Below are 14,516 nucleotides of genomic sequence, written 5' to 3' on the forward strand. Positions count from 1 at the left end.
GAGGGAGAGAGAGAGAGAGAGAGAGGAGAATAACTAGCTTAACCTGACTTTACCTGAAATCATTTGGCGGGAAGATAACCACGTGCGCTACTTGTAATTGCTTGAGATATATCTTCGGATTAAATATTAGTGATATTTTACTGTGAACTGTCAATATGCTTGAAGACTATCTTTTGAAACACCACACGAAAGACTTGGAGGACATTTTAAATGCTACAGAGGACCATTTATTCTATTCAATATACGTAAAGTAAGTTATTTTGCTAGGTTAGCAGAGATATATCTTATTATTGTGTAATTTCTTAAATGTATCAAAGGGTAATTCCGTAGTAGCATTCTTATTTTAACTTTTTAGTTTTGTGTCATTATTTGAAGCTGATGCAGAGAATGCACAGAAAATCTTACGCAATCCTAGACATTATTTACCACTATGTGACGAGGCAGCAGTAAAAGCTCAGGAACAATTATGTAAACCTGATAATGAGCAAATAGTAAAGATGAGAGTACGAGTCTTTATTTTATTAGTTACTACATATAAATTATGCATTACTTAAAGTAATCATTTTTATTTTGACATATATATGAATATTCATATGCAGGTTCATATTCGAGTTACTGCAGTACCAATAAAAATGGATATAGGTCAAATCGGTGAGCTAGTTTCGACATCTGGAATTGTAGTACGCATGTCTCAACCCACAATTATGAAAATGAAAAAACGTTTCATCTGTAGAAAATGCAAACATATTAATGTAGTCAAAGTAAGTAAATTTTATGTTTAACAAAAAAATACAATATGAAATAACAGCAAATTATAATTTAAAGTTAATATACACATAATAATCTTATTCTTAACTTTTTTCCTTATAGCTAGAATGGGAAAAACAAACATTTAGGAATATCAAACAATGTCAATCATGTCGTTCTCAAAATTTGACTGCTTCAACGTCTTTAGAACAAGAGGATTGCTCTGATTACCAAGAAATGAAGATTCGGGTATGGACATAAAAGAATTTTCCGATTACAATATGTATTATTCTTTACTTGAACAATATTATATAAACAGGACCAATGCAAAACAGATGCAAGGAATTATTATTCAGTGGGTCTGGAAGTAGTATTATTAGATGATCTTGTTGACAAATGTAGACCTGGAGATAATGTAGATATCAGGTTTATAAATTATATATTTTTATATTTTATTAATATATATATAATTGTTATAACGTAAGAAAAATATCAATATTATAATTATTAAAATAAAATTTGATTTAGCAATTAGCTTCAATTACAAATATAAAAATATTTGTAGTGGAGTAGTTATACGAAAATGGGGTAAATTAAAGGTTGGTCAACGCGCAGAAGCTACGACATTTCTGATGGCAAATAGCATTTCTATACGCAGGAAAATCTCAGAAGCAACATTCTCTACAACAGAAATAAAAGATACATTTACAGCATATTGGGAACATTATAGAAATAATGCATTATCTGGCAGAGACAATATTCTCGCCTCTATTTGTCCACAAGTATATTCAATATTCTTAAATATTACATAGAATAATATACATTTAATATTTTACATCAACATCAAAAACATTTTAATAAATGTAACATATTTCTTCTTTAATTATATTACAGTTATATGGGATGTATATCGCGAAATTAGCGTTAGCTGTTGTTATGTGTGGTGGTGTGGCAAAAACTAATGAAACAGGAACGCGTATAAGAGGTGAGCCTCATCTTCTTCTAGTTGGGGATCCTGGCACCGGCAAATCGCAATTACTTCGTATTGCTTCTCGATTGACTACACGATCTGTCTTTACAACCGGCGTTGGAAGTACTGCCGCTGGACTTACAGCAGCTGCTGTCAGAGTTAGTACCTACATATTAAATGCTTTATTTTCATTCACCGTTTTTAATTAAGAAATCATTTATTAAATGAGTGAGAAAGAGAAAGAGAGATAGAAAGAGAAATTTATTGCGAGAGATTCATTACAGGATTCGGACGGTTGGCATTTAGAGGCAGGGGCTTTAGTGCTTGCAGACGGAGGTGTGTGTTGTGTGGATGAGTTCACGACAATGAGTTCTCATGATAGAACCTCTGTACACGAAGCAATGGAACAGCAAACAATCTCCATCGCCAAAGCCGGCATGGTGAGCACATTAAACAGCCGCTGTTCCGTTATTGCAGCTATCAATCCGGACGGTGGATGTTTTACGGGCGATGAATGGAAGACCTGCTTAGGAAATCCTCTTTTGTCGCGCTTCGATCTGATTCTTCTTTTGAAAGACACTAGAAATCCCGAATGGGATAAGTTGGCGTCGAGTCACATTTTGAAAGCTGCCTGTGAAGACGAAGAAAATAATTCGTAATAATATTCGCATTTGCTTTTTTTTTACACAATCAATATCATTCATAATAATAAAACATAAAATATTATAGATATTCTGAAACATTTATGGGTCCTTTAAATTTAACGGGCTTGTGGTCAGAAGAGACTCTCTGCGAATATTTCACACACGTACATACATTAAAACCAGTACTAACCGAAGAGGCACAGAAGATACTCAGTGCAACTTATCTTCATCATAGATCAGACCCACAAAGAAGGCCTGAGAGAACAACAGTGCGACTTTTAGATAGTCTTATCAGGTAAAACGAAAAAAACAATCATTTAAATTAGTCATCACTAATCGAAACATCTCTTTTTCGAACGTTGTCTTGACTCAATTTCAATTATCGCAATCTACGATAACATTATTGGACAATGTCTTCAGATTAGCTGAGGGCCACGCTAAACTCATGTACCGAACTAAAGTAGAAGTCATTGATGCTGTGACTGCAGCAGAATTGGTTGGAACCACATTAGTAAATAGTTCTGATGCCGGTTGTCCATTTCCAACAGATCCAGTAGCAACATATCGTTTAAAAGGTATATTTATATTAAATAATTCACGAAATGAATAAGAAATATTTTAGCATTCTTTTATACGATACTAACATGACAATGTTTTCTTACAGCAAAAGACTTACTCAAAAAGTTTAATTTACAGGAACTGGAATCATACATATAAACTTGCCAATATGTATGTTATATAATCAGAAATAAAAATCAATTTATTTTTAATTTAATATTTTCATGATAAATATCTATTAAACTTAATAATCATTATAAGATTTATCACATTTGATGATTCCACATAGAAAATATTTGATATTCGTGATTATTTTTGTAAAGATTATTTTTAACAATTTCAGTTATATTTATATATATTTATTATCATTATAATATGTTGTGAAGAAATACAAATAAAAATCATAATATATTTCAGTTTCAACAAATAACATTTTTTAACGCTTTGATTAGAAAAATTATAAAATTATTTTACAAATTTATACAATTTTCAGTAAAATCCAACTTTTTTATCGTTAACATATGTGTTCGTTTGAATAAGAACAATAGTTGTTTGAGAAACAACAGTCATAATAAAATGATTTAACATATTGCGTAAAAATAGGAATGTATAGGGTTTAACAAGGTTATAAGAAAATTATTTGTAAGTGAATATTTATAAGTAAATTAGCGTTTATATTAACATTCAACAAATATGAATCAAATTATGTTCAGTTCAAACTTGTAATTATTTGGACTTTGAATAAATTTAATTACTTTCATAACTTATAATATGATCACAATGTTATGAGACTGTGCCACTAAAATATGAAAGCTAGTAAATATAAGCAATTATATAATAATTAAATCATGATGATATGATCGATATGATTATCAAGAGCTCACTCACTTCATATAACCTAATTTGAAGATCTCATAAATAAACGGCAATACAAATTAATACATCAAACTTACATATAAAAATGTTATATGTATGTATAATTTTCTTTCAACAAAAATATTATAGTTGAAAACAAAATTCATACTATTTTCGAAAAATTTCTTTAGAATATTCATTGATACTTCGAAATAATTTGCAGTATTAACTGCATTATTAACGTTAATTAGCGTACACATCAGAGAATAAATTCGATCGTGAAGTATAATTTTTCAAGTATATTGCAGAATTTCATTGTAAGAATAAAATTTGCAATATTCTATGATAATATCGTTTTGTATAATCCATAAGTAGTGGAACTAATGAGATCTATCCACTTACTGAATGATGAAAGCCAGAACATAGTGTTTTTTGTAGGACAAATAAATGATAGAATTATTTAGTAGCGTGGTTGGCTAGCGTTAGCCATCTGCGAGCGAACTGCACTCGCCGCAACATTGCTCGCAGCATTTTGCACATGCTCGTTTCGCAAAAATGTTGTAGCAAATTCTTGCTGCGCCTTCGTAACACTCGCATCGGAGGTACGATAAATGCGATGGATCTAAAAATAGTCTCATTTTTATTTTATTGTGATCAATATCATTTAATCTTCACTCTTTCATCTATGTATATATACTATACCTTAGTAAGCAGTAAGAGATCACCACCTGCCGCAAGAAGAAAACAAATGGCGACAAAGAGCATAATAAGACCGACAAAAACACCTTTGGCCGTTGCATCAAACATACTAATTGCTGTAATTATGCCACTGAAAAATAGAAATATTTATATTTGTACAAATGCTTGCATATTGTACATAAAATTAAGTACAAATATATTAATATGTTCCAGCACCAGGAATGCCTATAGCTTGGATGCCGGTGACAATTAATTGAAAGAAGAAGACAAAGAAAAAGACCATAAAATTGAAAGAGCTGTCATTTCTGAAATATTAAAACAAGATTTATTTTTAATTTCTGTATTTCATCAGATTCCTAATATCCCAAATAATGTTAAGTGAATTTACTTAAAAGCCCTATATGCTGGTCTAAACCAGCACATAAAGGAGAATGGGGTGAAGAGTATGAGATACAAGATAGCCAAACCGAAGGCTGAGAAACCCTGGCCACACAGCATTAAGACAAATCCTCCAATTACATTCAACAGCAGAACAAAGCCATGAACTACAAACAATATTATTAAATAGTATTATCCATACATAAATAAATATTAATAAATATAAAATAGCGTTCGAGAAGTACGCTTTCGACTATTGTCATTCTATCTTCATTGTTTAGTATATGTAAAAAGATAAAATGACACGACAGCGCGATTCCAATCTCGCATACAATTAAACTTACACATCCACAGATAGTACAATTGCCTCACTGTCTTTTGAAAATCTGTATGAATTTCCACATCAATATCTTGGTAAAAGCATGGTTGGAAACAACACTTGTCTGGTAATGGCGGCCAATTATTTCGTCTTGCTAAAATACCAAGAAATAAGTACGTAAAGCATTTTACATATTAAAAATTGTAAAGTAAAGTATTATGTCAGTAATATTAAATACACAGTAATATAACTACTAACGATAGTACGGGGTATTTCTCATTTCTTCTTCCGCCCTCGCTTTCCATTCCGATTCTGCCCGTTGCTAAAACATTTGAATAATTTCTATTATCTGATCTTTGGTCTTCTTTTTCTGTGCATGTTGGAGAAAAAGGAAGAAAATAAAAATCAAAATACAAAATAAAAACAGATGAACGATGCAAAATCAGCTGAAAAGAACAGAGTTTTTAAAAGGCATTTTATATATACTCTACAAGTACATGAAATATATTGAAATAAGTATTTTAATATAAATTTACATCTGCTGGAGGTGACATGTTTCCAAGTGCTGCATTAACTGTTTGTTGGGGAGTACGAGCATATGCAGGTGGAGGTGCTTCTTGATTAGTAGGTTGAAGCGTAGCAGGTTGCTGTGTTGCACCGACTCCTCCATAGATTGGTGGATTTACTGCTCCTCTGACTTGTGTAGTTCCTTGAGTACCTTGTTCGGCAAAAGGATTATAATCTTCAAGGCCTCTACTAGCGGGTGTAGAAGTTACTGCTCTTCGTATCGCTGGATCCTATTATGTGTTAAAACATATACATTGACATTCTTCAATCTTTTAATAAAATCTCTTATCTTATCTTCCTTCTTTATTCTTTTATATATATTTGTCATATTACAGGATATACAAAGAAACATATTCAAATAAATTATTCAAAAAAAGATACTTTATTTGAATCACTTCGAAACAGAATTTTAACTCGAATTATAATCGAACGCAATAATATTAGAATAGTACACTTTATCATAATGACACAAAATTACGTACAAAATATAATATTATTAAATATATAAAGCGTAACACAGATAAAACATACAACTATGTATTTACAAAATTAGATTTTATAAATATCGACTTTTCTCTCGTTCTCGATAAGAATAAGGAAAAGTTACGCGGGCAAATTATGCCGACATTAGAATGATGACACATACAATAATCTTTAGCGGAGCGTTTAAGTTACGGCGCAAAATCGTTCGATGAATCTTATTGACTTTTAACAAAAGCGAATATCAACGAGACTAAAAACCGATTTACGCCTCAGAGCATTTTGACAGATATGCGAGCAATATTGGAGCACAGTTCTGCGTGTTTCATTTTCGTCACTGTCACACACATGAGATAAACGCTATACTCACCGAGAAGGGATCGTTAATCGTAGGCTCCCCGAAGGGATTCTCGTCAAAGCCGGACATCTCTCCTCCTCGTTCTTGCACCGATGTTACGCGGTCGAAACGCTCGCACGATTTTGATAATACTCAATTAATCTTATCTAAATCTGCCTAAACCTGACGAGCCATAATTCCACCTTTACGTACGGTGACTGACGGTGACGCCGTGGCAGCAGCCATTTATTTCGATCTACGTCCCTCACTATAGTTCCATAGTCTATGCGAACTCAATACTAGAGACCAACAGGATCGGGTTAGTTGGGTTTGATGTACATTCTGGAAGTTTGGTACGTATGATACGTATGAATGCGTATCATACGTAGAATATGTATCAAACTTGTATGATACCTTTAACATAACTCTAACGTCTAATTTATTAATTTTATTGACTAAAAAACAATATTTTTAGGTTTTTAAAGTTTTGAAATATATTGCTGATTTGAAACAACTCCAAAAACTTTCCAGTTTTATTAAAAATGTAGTTTGCAAATAAAAAACGGAAAGAAAATAATATTGAAAACCCAACAAACGAGAATGGATTAAAATGGATTGAAATTTTTTTCTATCCGAATGCGCGCGCGTATTTTAAATAGCGAGAAATAGAATACTTTTTTTTTATTTAATTGGATTCAATTAGATGCAATTGGATTGAAAAACTGCATTTTCTATTCAAAATTTTGAATTAAACAGTATTCACAATGCACAGAACAAGCTAATATTATTTTTAGATTGAAAGGCATAGAGATATATGCTCCATGCAATTCCTATAAATGAATAAAAATGCATTCAAGATTAAAAAGTATTCATTTTAACATTCGTGAATTAATATTTCTGAAAATTTGAATCCATTTCAATTTATTTCAATCCGTTTTCGTTTGCTGAGAAGTGTAATACATACATGAATTTGGAATACAATAATATTAGTATTTCATTGTAACTTTTGCTCTTATCGCGTGTATTTAATTTGAAAGTACATCTAATCTGATTACGCCAAAATTTTCTAATTAATTTTCATAATTACATCCCAGCAAATGAGAATGAATTGAAATGGATTCAGATTTTCAGAAATATTGATTCACGAATGTTAAAATGAATGCTTTTCAATCTTGAATGCATTTTTATTTATTTATAGGAATTGCATGGAGCATATCTTTATCCTTTCAATCTAAAAATAATATTAGCTCTGTGCATTGTGAATATGTTTCTCTCTCTATTCAAAATTTTAAATAGGAAATGCAGTTTTTCAATCCAATTGTATCCAATTGAATCCAATTAACTCCAATTAAATCCAAAAAAAGTATTTGCTATTTAAAATACGCATTCGGATAAAAAAAAAATTTTAATCCATTCTCGTTTGCTGGGATATTGTTGTATTTCAAATTGTTGATATCGCAGTAAAATGTAAATTTGTTTTGCCAGTCCAAAACATCTAAATGAGATCATCGGATTAAAAAATGAGGTTATGTAACGTATAATACATAAACGTATGAAAGTGAAGTAGTATCATATTTCAGTATCATAGAATACCTATGTATGATACACAGGGTATGATACGTTCTCAAACCTGAAGATCAGAGACCCTACAACCTATAACAGAACTAAAGAGAAACCTGAGAGCAACCGTCCAGGCCTTTTTCGTGTGATGCTCGAAAACGCTTGTACACTGGCGGCACCAACATCATTTTCATAAAATAATGTGAACTACGTATCACATTATTTATCACTGCTGATAAAGTCGCGTGTGTTGAAAATTGATGTGATTCGAGTCCTGCTATACATTCACAAATTGTAGATGTCAAGATAAATATAATTGTATATATAATATGTATATACTTACGTTTACATAATTTTTCTTTTACTAAATATTGATTAACATTGTCATTGATATATGTATATATACATATGTACACTATTAAGAATAATTAATTTAGCGATTATTTAAAATTATCGCTAAAAAGGAGCAAATTTAAAATTGCGTATCTTTATGAAAAATGGTTGTAGAATGGTGTTTAAAAAAGCGTGAAACCTCATTTTTTTAAATACTTAATTCAAATCTTGTGTCTCTGCAATGATTTTGCTACAAACGGCAATTTTAAATGAACCTTGAAAAATAAAAAAATAAATTTCAATTTTAATGATGTGAACGAAGGAAACAAAATTTTTTTGCAATTTTTTTTAATTGCATCTAAAATCTAGATAACATTTTCTTTCTAAAATGATTTTTTAATCATTACTATTGTTTGAACAAGTTGTAATGATTTAATAAAGTATAAGTAATGCATTTTCAGGACTTAATTTCCTAAAGAGCTGTATATTTGCGCTGGTATTCTGTTACAGTAATTTGAGCTGCATGCACTTCTGTAACATTTCATCTTGGTATTTAAAAAAAAATAAAAAACATTAAAGATTTGACTTCTTAAAATTTACTTATATATGCATAATTGTTGGAAATGCCCACTATGCATTCATTTGATAATGACGTGATGATTTGTAACAATTTTACAAAAATGAATTCTCGATTATTCATAATAACTAAAATTTTAATTATTATAGAGTTGTTACGAATTACCAAGATATCATTGTCGAATTGCGAAAATTTGCAACAATTACGTGCATAACACATATAAATTAATTTAGAAAAATTAAATTTTTGAATCAAAAATTCTTGCATTTATTCGTAATGCCAGATTACAGCATACAGAAATTCGAACAGTTGAAATTTTTGCGATTGTCAGATGAAACCAGTTCTACAGTAGAGTCACAAACCGTAAATCGTAAGAAATTAACCGAGCATAGTCAATTATTTTTGTCTCTTTCTGCGGAGATATATATATATATATATATACTGCTCGGTCGCTCGCGATTTTCATGATATACAAGAAATATTCATACAATATTCTAAACATTTCAACTTTTAACAACATTGGCACATTCTATGATGATTCTTTTACTATTCTGGAATATTCAGCACATTGGGGATTCAGCCGTCGCTCCATCCCCTTAATATGATGTTTGATTTTTATCTTGATTGATCTCAAAATTATAGCGGATGAAATAAAAAAATGGTTAGTGCCAATATAAGTGCTAGTCCGAGGAGCGGACTGTTCTTTATTGAATTGATAATTAATGTTTTAATGACTCCAGTAAACGAAAATGGATTAAAATGGATTGAAATTTTATCTGAAAATTTTATCCGAATATATATTTTAAATAGTGAAAACTTTTTTACAATTGCATTTAATTGGATTTAATCCAAATGCAATTAGATTCAATTGAATGAAATTGGATTGAAAAACTGTATTTCCTATTCAGAATTTTGAATTGAAGAATATTCACGATGTACAGAAAAAAACTGATATTATTTTTAAATTGAAAGGCATAAAAATATTTATTAACAATGTATGTATATGTATGTGTAATAAGCATAAATGTTTTTCTAAGTATTTATTGTATATTTTAATAATTTCTTAATAATAAATATAATTTTAATGATTTTAACTAAAATTTCTGTTTTATGTACCTGAGTGATTTAAAAAAAAAAGGTATCACATGCAATCTTAATTCTTTAATGTCATGCACCGAAAGGTCAATGCACCTTAGTATCGTGTGTTAAATTACACGCTTACAGTACTTCGAATATTCGTACAAACGCTGTACATATAAGAATGACAATATGATTTACTACCATGCCTGACGCACGCGCAACTCTTGCGATTCAATAACAGATAAAGCGATGTTATGGTAGCGGAACTGCCAGTCGCTATGTGCTTATCCTACCGTGTTAACTGCTTTTTTTTTCTTTTTACATTAGACAATACGTTAAACTCGCATCGCGTGTACTTAAATCCGTGATAGTGGATAAACAAGAGTGATTAATAAGAACAATTGTTACTTTCGTGCTTGGCTATGAGATGGATGAAAAGGACGTGAATATTTTCGCAGATGTATATATATAATATTACACAATATTGCCTTACACTCATATTTAATTAAAAAAAATTTTTTTTTATAAACCGTTAATAAAAATTTATGTTGCAATTATTACATAAATTTACAAGAGACCATGTTGTAACTTTATGTTAGATGAAACGCATCCGGAAGGATGATATATCGACGCACAATTGTTACTCATGCCAAAATATATATGTAATAAAAATGCAGTAGGCTCTAAAAATTCCTTTTCTTAAAGTTTATAAATTTATCATAGATTTCGGAACTCGTCCTAAATTTTTTATAAAGTAAATTACTATTGTTTCTATCCAGATTTTTATTCGATTGTAGAATGGATGTAAGCTCGTTGGTACCGGCGGGACTTCAAGGAGGGCAAACGGATGCTTGTCAGGTTCAGGCGGGATACAATAAACTTTCGGAAAATTTGCGAAAATTTACACCACAGGCTATACAGTGTGCTATTTTTTGCGGCGGATCCAGATGCAAGTATGAAAATCCAAAAGCCTGGCCGGCTATTCACATGGCAATACAGAATATCTTTTCGCATTGGTGAGCACTAAAGCTATTCATTAAAGTTTAATTGAATAACGAAAATAAAAAGTAATTACTCAATAATGAGCAAAAACAATGTTTCGCCAATATTTTTAAATAAATACCACTATTTTTTACTAAATACTATTTTTTAAAATAAATTGTTAATAAAATAACTTTGATCAATGTTTTGTATATATAAGGTTAGACTTTTAAAAAATATCAATTATCAACTACCGTAAATCTAGTAACCAACTATGTTATTATTTGATAAATATGTATTCATTCGCTTTTATATATAGTCTTGAACTATTCTAAATATCACTCGACAATATTCATAACTCGTTCAATAATTTATGTCGACATGAAGACATATGCTGTATATTTGAACCGTCTTATTATTGACATTCTGTCGAAGTATCCCTCAACAGCACCGAATATTTATTTAAATTTGATTTATTCAAATGTACATTTGGCACATTAATATAATAGTTTGTTACATCGTCATAAATAATTAACATTATAATCAGAAACTTGTTATTGTATATCGTTACCAGTTTTTGTATCAGTTTTTGATCTAAATAGTTTAATCACATTTAAATGTTTTAGGGTAACTGATGATGTCCTTGCGATGGCACGACCCAATACCACACAGATAATAAAAAAAGATATAATTGCCCAATTTCAAGGGTGGAATATAAAAACCATAATAAATCTGCAAACACCAGGCGAACACGCAAGTTGCGGTGGTCCGCTAGAAGAGAGCGGTTTTACATATGATCCCAACATTTTTATGAAAAATGATAGTAAGTATTAAAAATATTTACTGAAAGTTCGCAGTGTTTATTTTTTAGTCATTGAGAACAATTTAAAAACGTTGATTCTGTTTTTTATATTAATAGTATATTTTTGAAATAAAAACAAATCAAATTTATTTTAGATAATTTATAACTTAATAATTTTCTTGAATTTTTAAATTACTATTATATTTATTTTTAATACTTTTTTCATTGATGGATAAATCAAAGCAATGTTAGTGTTTCAATGAAAATCATTCCCACTATCAGTACATTGCAAATAATGCCCTGTTTAAAAAGCCATTTACTTAAATCAATATTATGTTATTGCCAAATTAGCAACGATAATAGTGAAAATAGAAGGGGAGTTTATCCTTGTGTTAAACGCATGTTAGAATCGTGTGGAAGCGTTTCTCCCTCGATCCTAACAACCACCAGTTAGATCGAAGAGCTTCACAATATAACATGCAATGCAGCAAAAGTGTATATCTATAGAGAGGAAGAAAATGTTCCAAAATAATTTTGCTGTCACTTATTTCCTATTACCACAGAAAAGTTTTAACATCAAGCTGTCTCAATTACCGATCACGTGAAAATCTGTTGCAGTTTATTATTATAATTTCGCCCTAAAGGATTATGGTAGCGCCACGGTGGGGAAACTTTTGGACATGGTCAAGGTTGTGGCCTTTTCCGTGCAAGAAGGAAGAGTGGCCATTCACTGTCATGCCGGTAAATCGATTTTTCGTGCAGTGCACTTGACCCAATTGCATCCCCTGCAGTTATCATGGCTTTTTTGAATGTATGATCGTATGAGATCGATGTATGTAGATGCATAAATTTCAGTCTACAGAAACACTACTTTTTTTAAATCAAAGGTCTAAGGCCAATATTCATAATCAGTTCTTATATTCAAGATCGTCTTAAATTCTGTCTTTGAGGTATCACGAACCAATCAGAAGGCCGCATTAGCGTTTTAAGTTATTACTTAAAACATTATTTAAGTCATTATTTAAGACAATCTTGAAATAAAAACGGATTATGAATACCGCCCTAAATCTTCCATTTCTCTGGTTTAACGATGTTAGCATATTTTTCTTATTTTTTAATTTAATGTTATTTATAAAAGTATTTGTCTAAAAATTGAATTAATAAAAAAATATATGACTACATATACAGTGTGAAATATTATTCAATATTACATATTCAATATTAAACAAAATTATAATATACTTTCCATAAAACTTTTAATTATTCTGCATAAAATTTTTTATTTCTTTTTTATTATTTATAAATATCTTAGCTTAACGCTATTATATTTTGCTGTTTATTTATCAATGTTTTACATTAATATTTTATTAAAATTTTTATTAAATAACTTATATACATTTTTACTTTAGTGATCTGTAAATTTTAAATGTGTTGATTTAAGAAACGTTTGAAAAGAATTTATCATGTATGAATTTGTTATGTATTGTTCTGTATTGCATGTATATAAAATCGACTGATGAAATATGCATGCATGTATATACCGTGAATTTTACACCGCACACGCGAATAGCTTCTATCAAATATTAAAAGCAGGAAATAGTAATCTTAATTAAATAATGCATGATAAAATTTAATTCACAAATTAACGTGATATGATTTTTATCAATATTTTTTTGTTAATTGTTTTACGTTTTGCACACAAATACTCTGTGTTTGAAGAATTGTATAAATGTCTAAATTATTAAAAAAATTTAAGTCATTTTAATATAAATAAATAATTTGCTACTTAGCAATCAATATTTAAATTAATTTATCAAATATGGTGCTCTTTTCATAATATTCTTTAGATAATAATTATTTGACAAAAAATAACTTGATATATAAAAAAGTCAATGCTAATTGTTGTAATAATTTCATATGTAATTAATTAGGTTAAAGCATATAATTACTGATAAATATATTAAAGATAATAAAGATAATAAACTAAGGCTGTTACGTTCCATTTAACATAATTTAACTTCACGGACGTTGCCGCGTCGCAAGGGAGTTTCATTCCATTAGAGCATAAAATGCGGATAAAACGATAAGCGATATCGAGCTTAGTAATATATTTTTAGAAAGTTAAGAACGTAAATTGGCGTATAACTAAATTTAAAAGTTTTCTTCGAAAATATTTTATTTTTCATATTGTATTATACTTCTTTTAAAAATAATTTATATATATTTTATATTTTTTCTCTATTGTGTGAGAACATTAATTCAAAAATTTTACTTTAATATTAATGAGATTAAATAATTTAAAATATAAATATATTTTTGTACTCGTATTCTATCACGTTTGTTTACGAATACAATGTACGTAAAACAATGTATACGATAAAGAAAATATTCATTTCGATATATATATGTTTGCGGAAGGCTGCGTCTAAATGTACTAATTGCCAAATTATTGTAATGGAAGTTAAAGATATAATCATTAAGGTCAGTTATGATAAATTAATATGTAATCTTCTCTTATGTTATATGATGCATACAGAAAGAAGATTGCTATCTAAATGGAATTATCTGGTTCTAAATACATTAAAAAACTTTTAATTTTATTTGTGAATATAAGTTCAATGTTGTTTTC

General features: G+C 29.6%; 2 protein-coding genes across 3 annotated transcripts in view; one reads left to right on the plus strand and one right to left on the minus strand.

Moving 5' to 3' along the window:
* The first annotated feature begins 135 nt into the window (after positions 1-135).
* LOC108751136 overlaps positions 136-14,516 on the plus strand; it is a 19,268-nt gene continuing 4,887 nt past the window's right edge. The window contains exons 1-12 of the mRNA XM_018491175.1: positions 136-250; positions 356-503; positions 600-761; positions 871-996; positions 1,067-1,173; positions 1,313-1,529; positions 1,642-1,875; positions 2,002-2,372; positions 2,447-2,656; positions 10,902-11,120; positions 11,712-11,908; positions 12,506-12,628. Of these exons, the coding sequence (XP_018346677.1) occupies positions 156-250; positions 356-503; positions 600-761; positions 871-996; positions 1,067-1,173; positions 1,313-1,529; positions 1,642-1,875; positions 2,002-2,372; positions 2,447-2,656; positions 10,902-11,120; positions 11,712-11,908; positions 12,506-12,628 (2,209 nt within the window). The 5' untranslated portion in view covers positions 136-155. The remainder of the gene's footprint in view (positions 251-355; positions 504-599; positions 762-870; positions 997-1,066; positions 1,174-1,312; positions 1,530-1,641; positions 1,876-2,001; positions 2,373-2,446; positions 2,657-10,901; positions 11,121-11,711; positions 11,909-12,505; positions 12,629-14,516) is intronic.
* LOC108751135 (secretory carrier-associated membrane protein 5B) lies at positions 2,276-6,845 on the minus strand. Of its 2 annotated transcripts, XR_001939468.1 has the most exons (9): positions 6,588-6,845; positions 5,707-5,967; positions 5,429-5,492; positions 5,196-5,324; positions 4,862-5,018; positions 4,678-4,778; positions 4,477-4,604; positions 4,177-4,396; positions 2,276-2,348 (listed from the first exon to the last, which is right to left on the minus strand). XR_001939468.1 is itself a non-coding variant. In XM_018491174.1 (8 exons), exons 1-8 carry the CDS (start codon positions 6,642-6,644, stop codon positions 4,235-4,237), a joined length of 1,059 nt encoding a protein of 352 aa, XP_018346676.1. In that variant the 5' UTR covers positions 6,645-6,845; the 3' UTR covers positions 3,995-4,234. The 2 variants fall into 2 exon arrangements, 1 of the variants encoding a protein (XP_018346676.1); XM_018491174.1 differs by lacking the exon at positions 2,276-2,348 and having other exon boundaries at positions 3,995-4,396.

This window comes from Trachymyrmex septentrionalis, unplaced genomic scaffold (genome assembly GCF_001594115.1).
Source record: "Trachymyrmex septentrionalis isolate Tsep2-gDNA-1 unplaced genomic scaffold, Tsep1.0 scaffold40, whole genome shotgun sequence".
NCBI lineage: Eukaryota > Metazoa > Arthropoda > Insecta > Hymenoptera > Formicidae > Trachymyrmex > Trachymyrmex septentrionalis.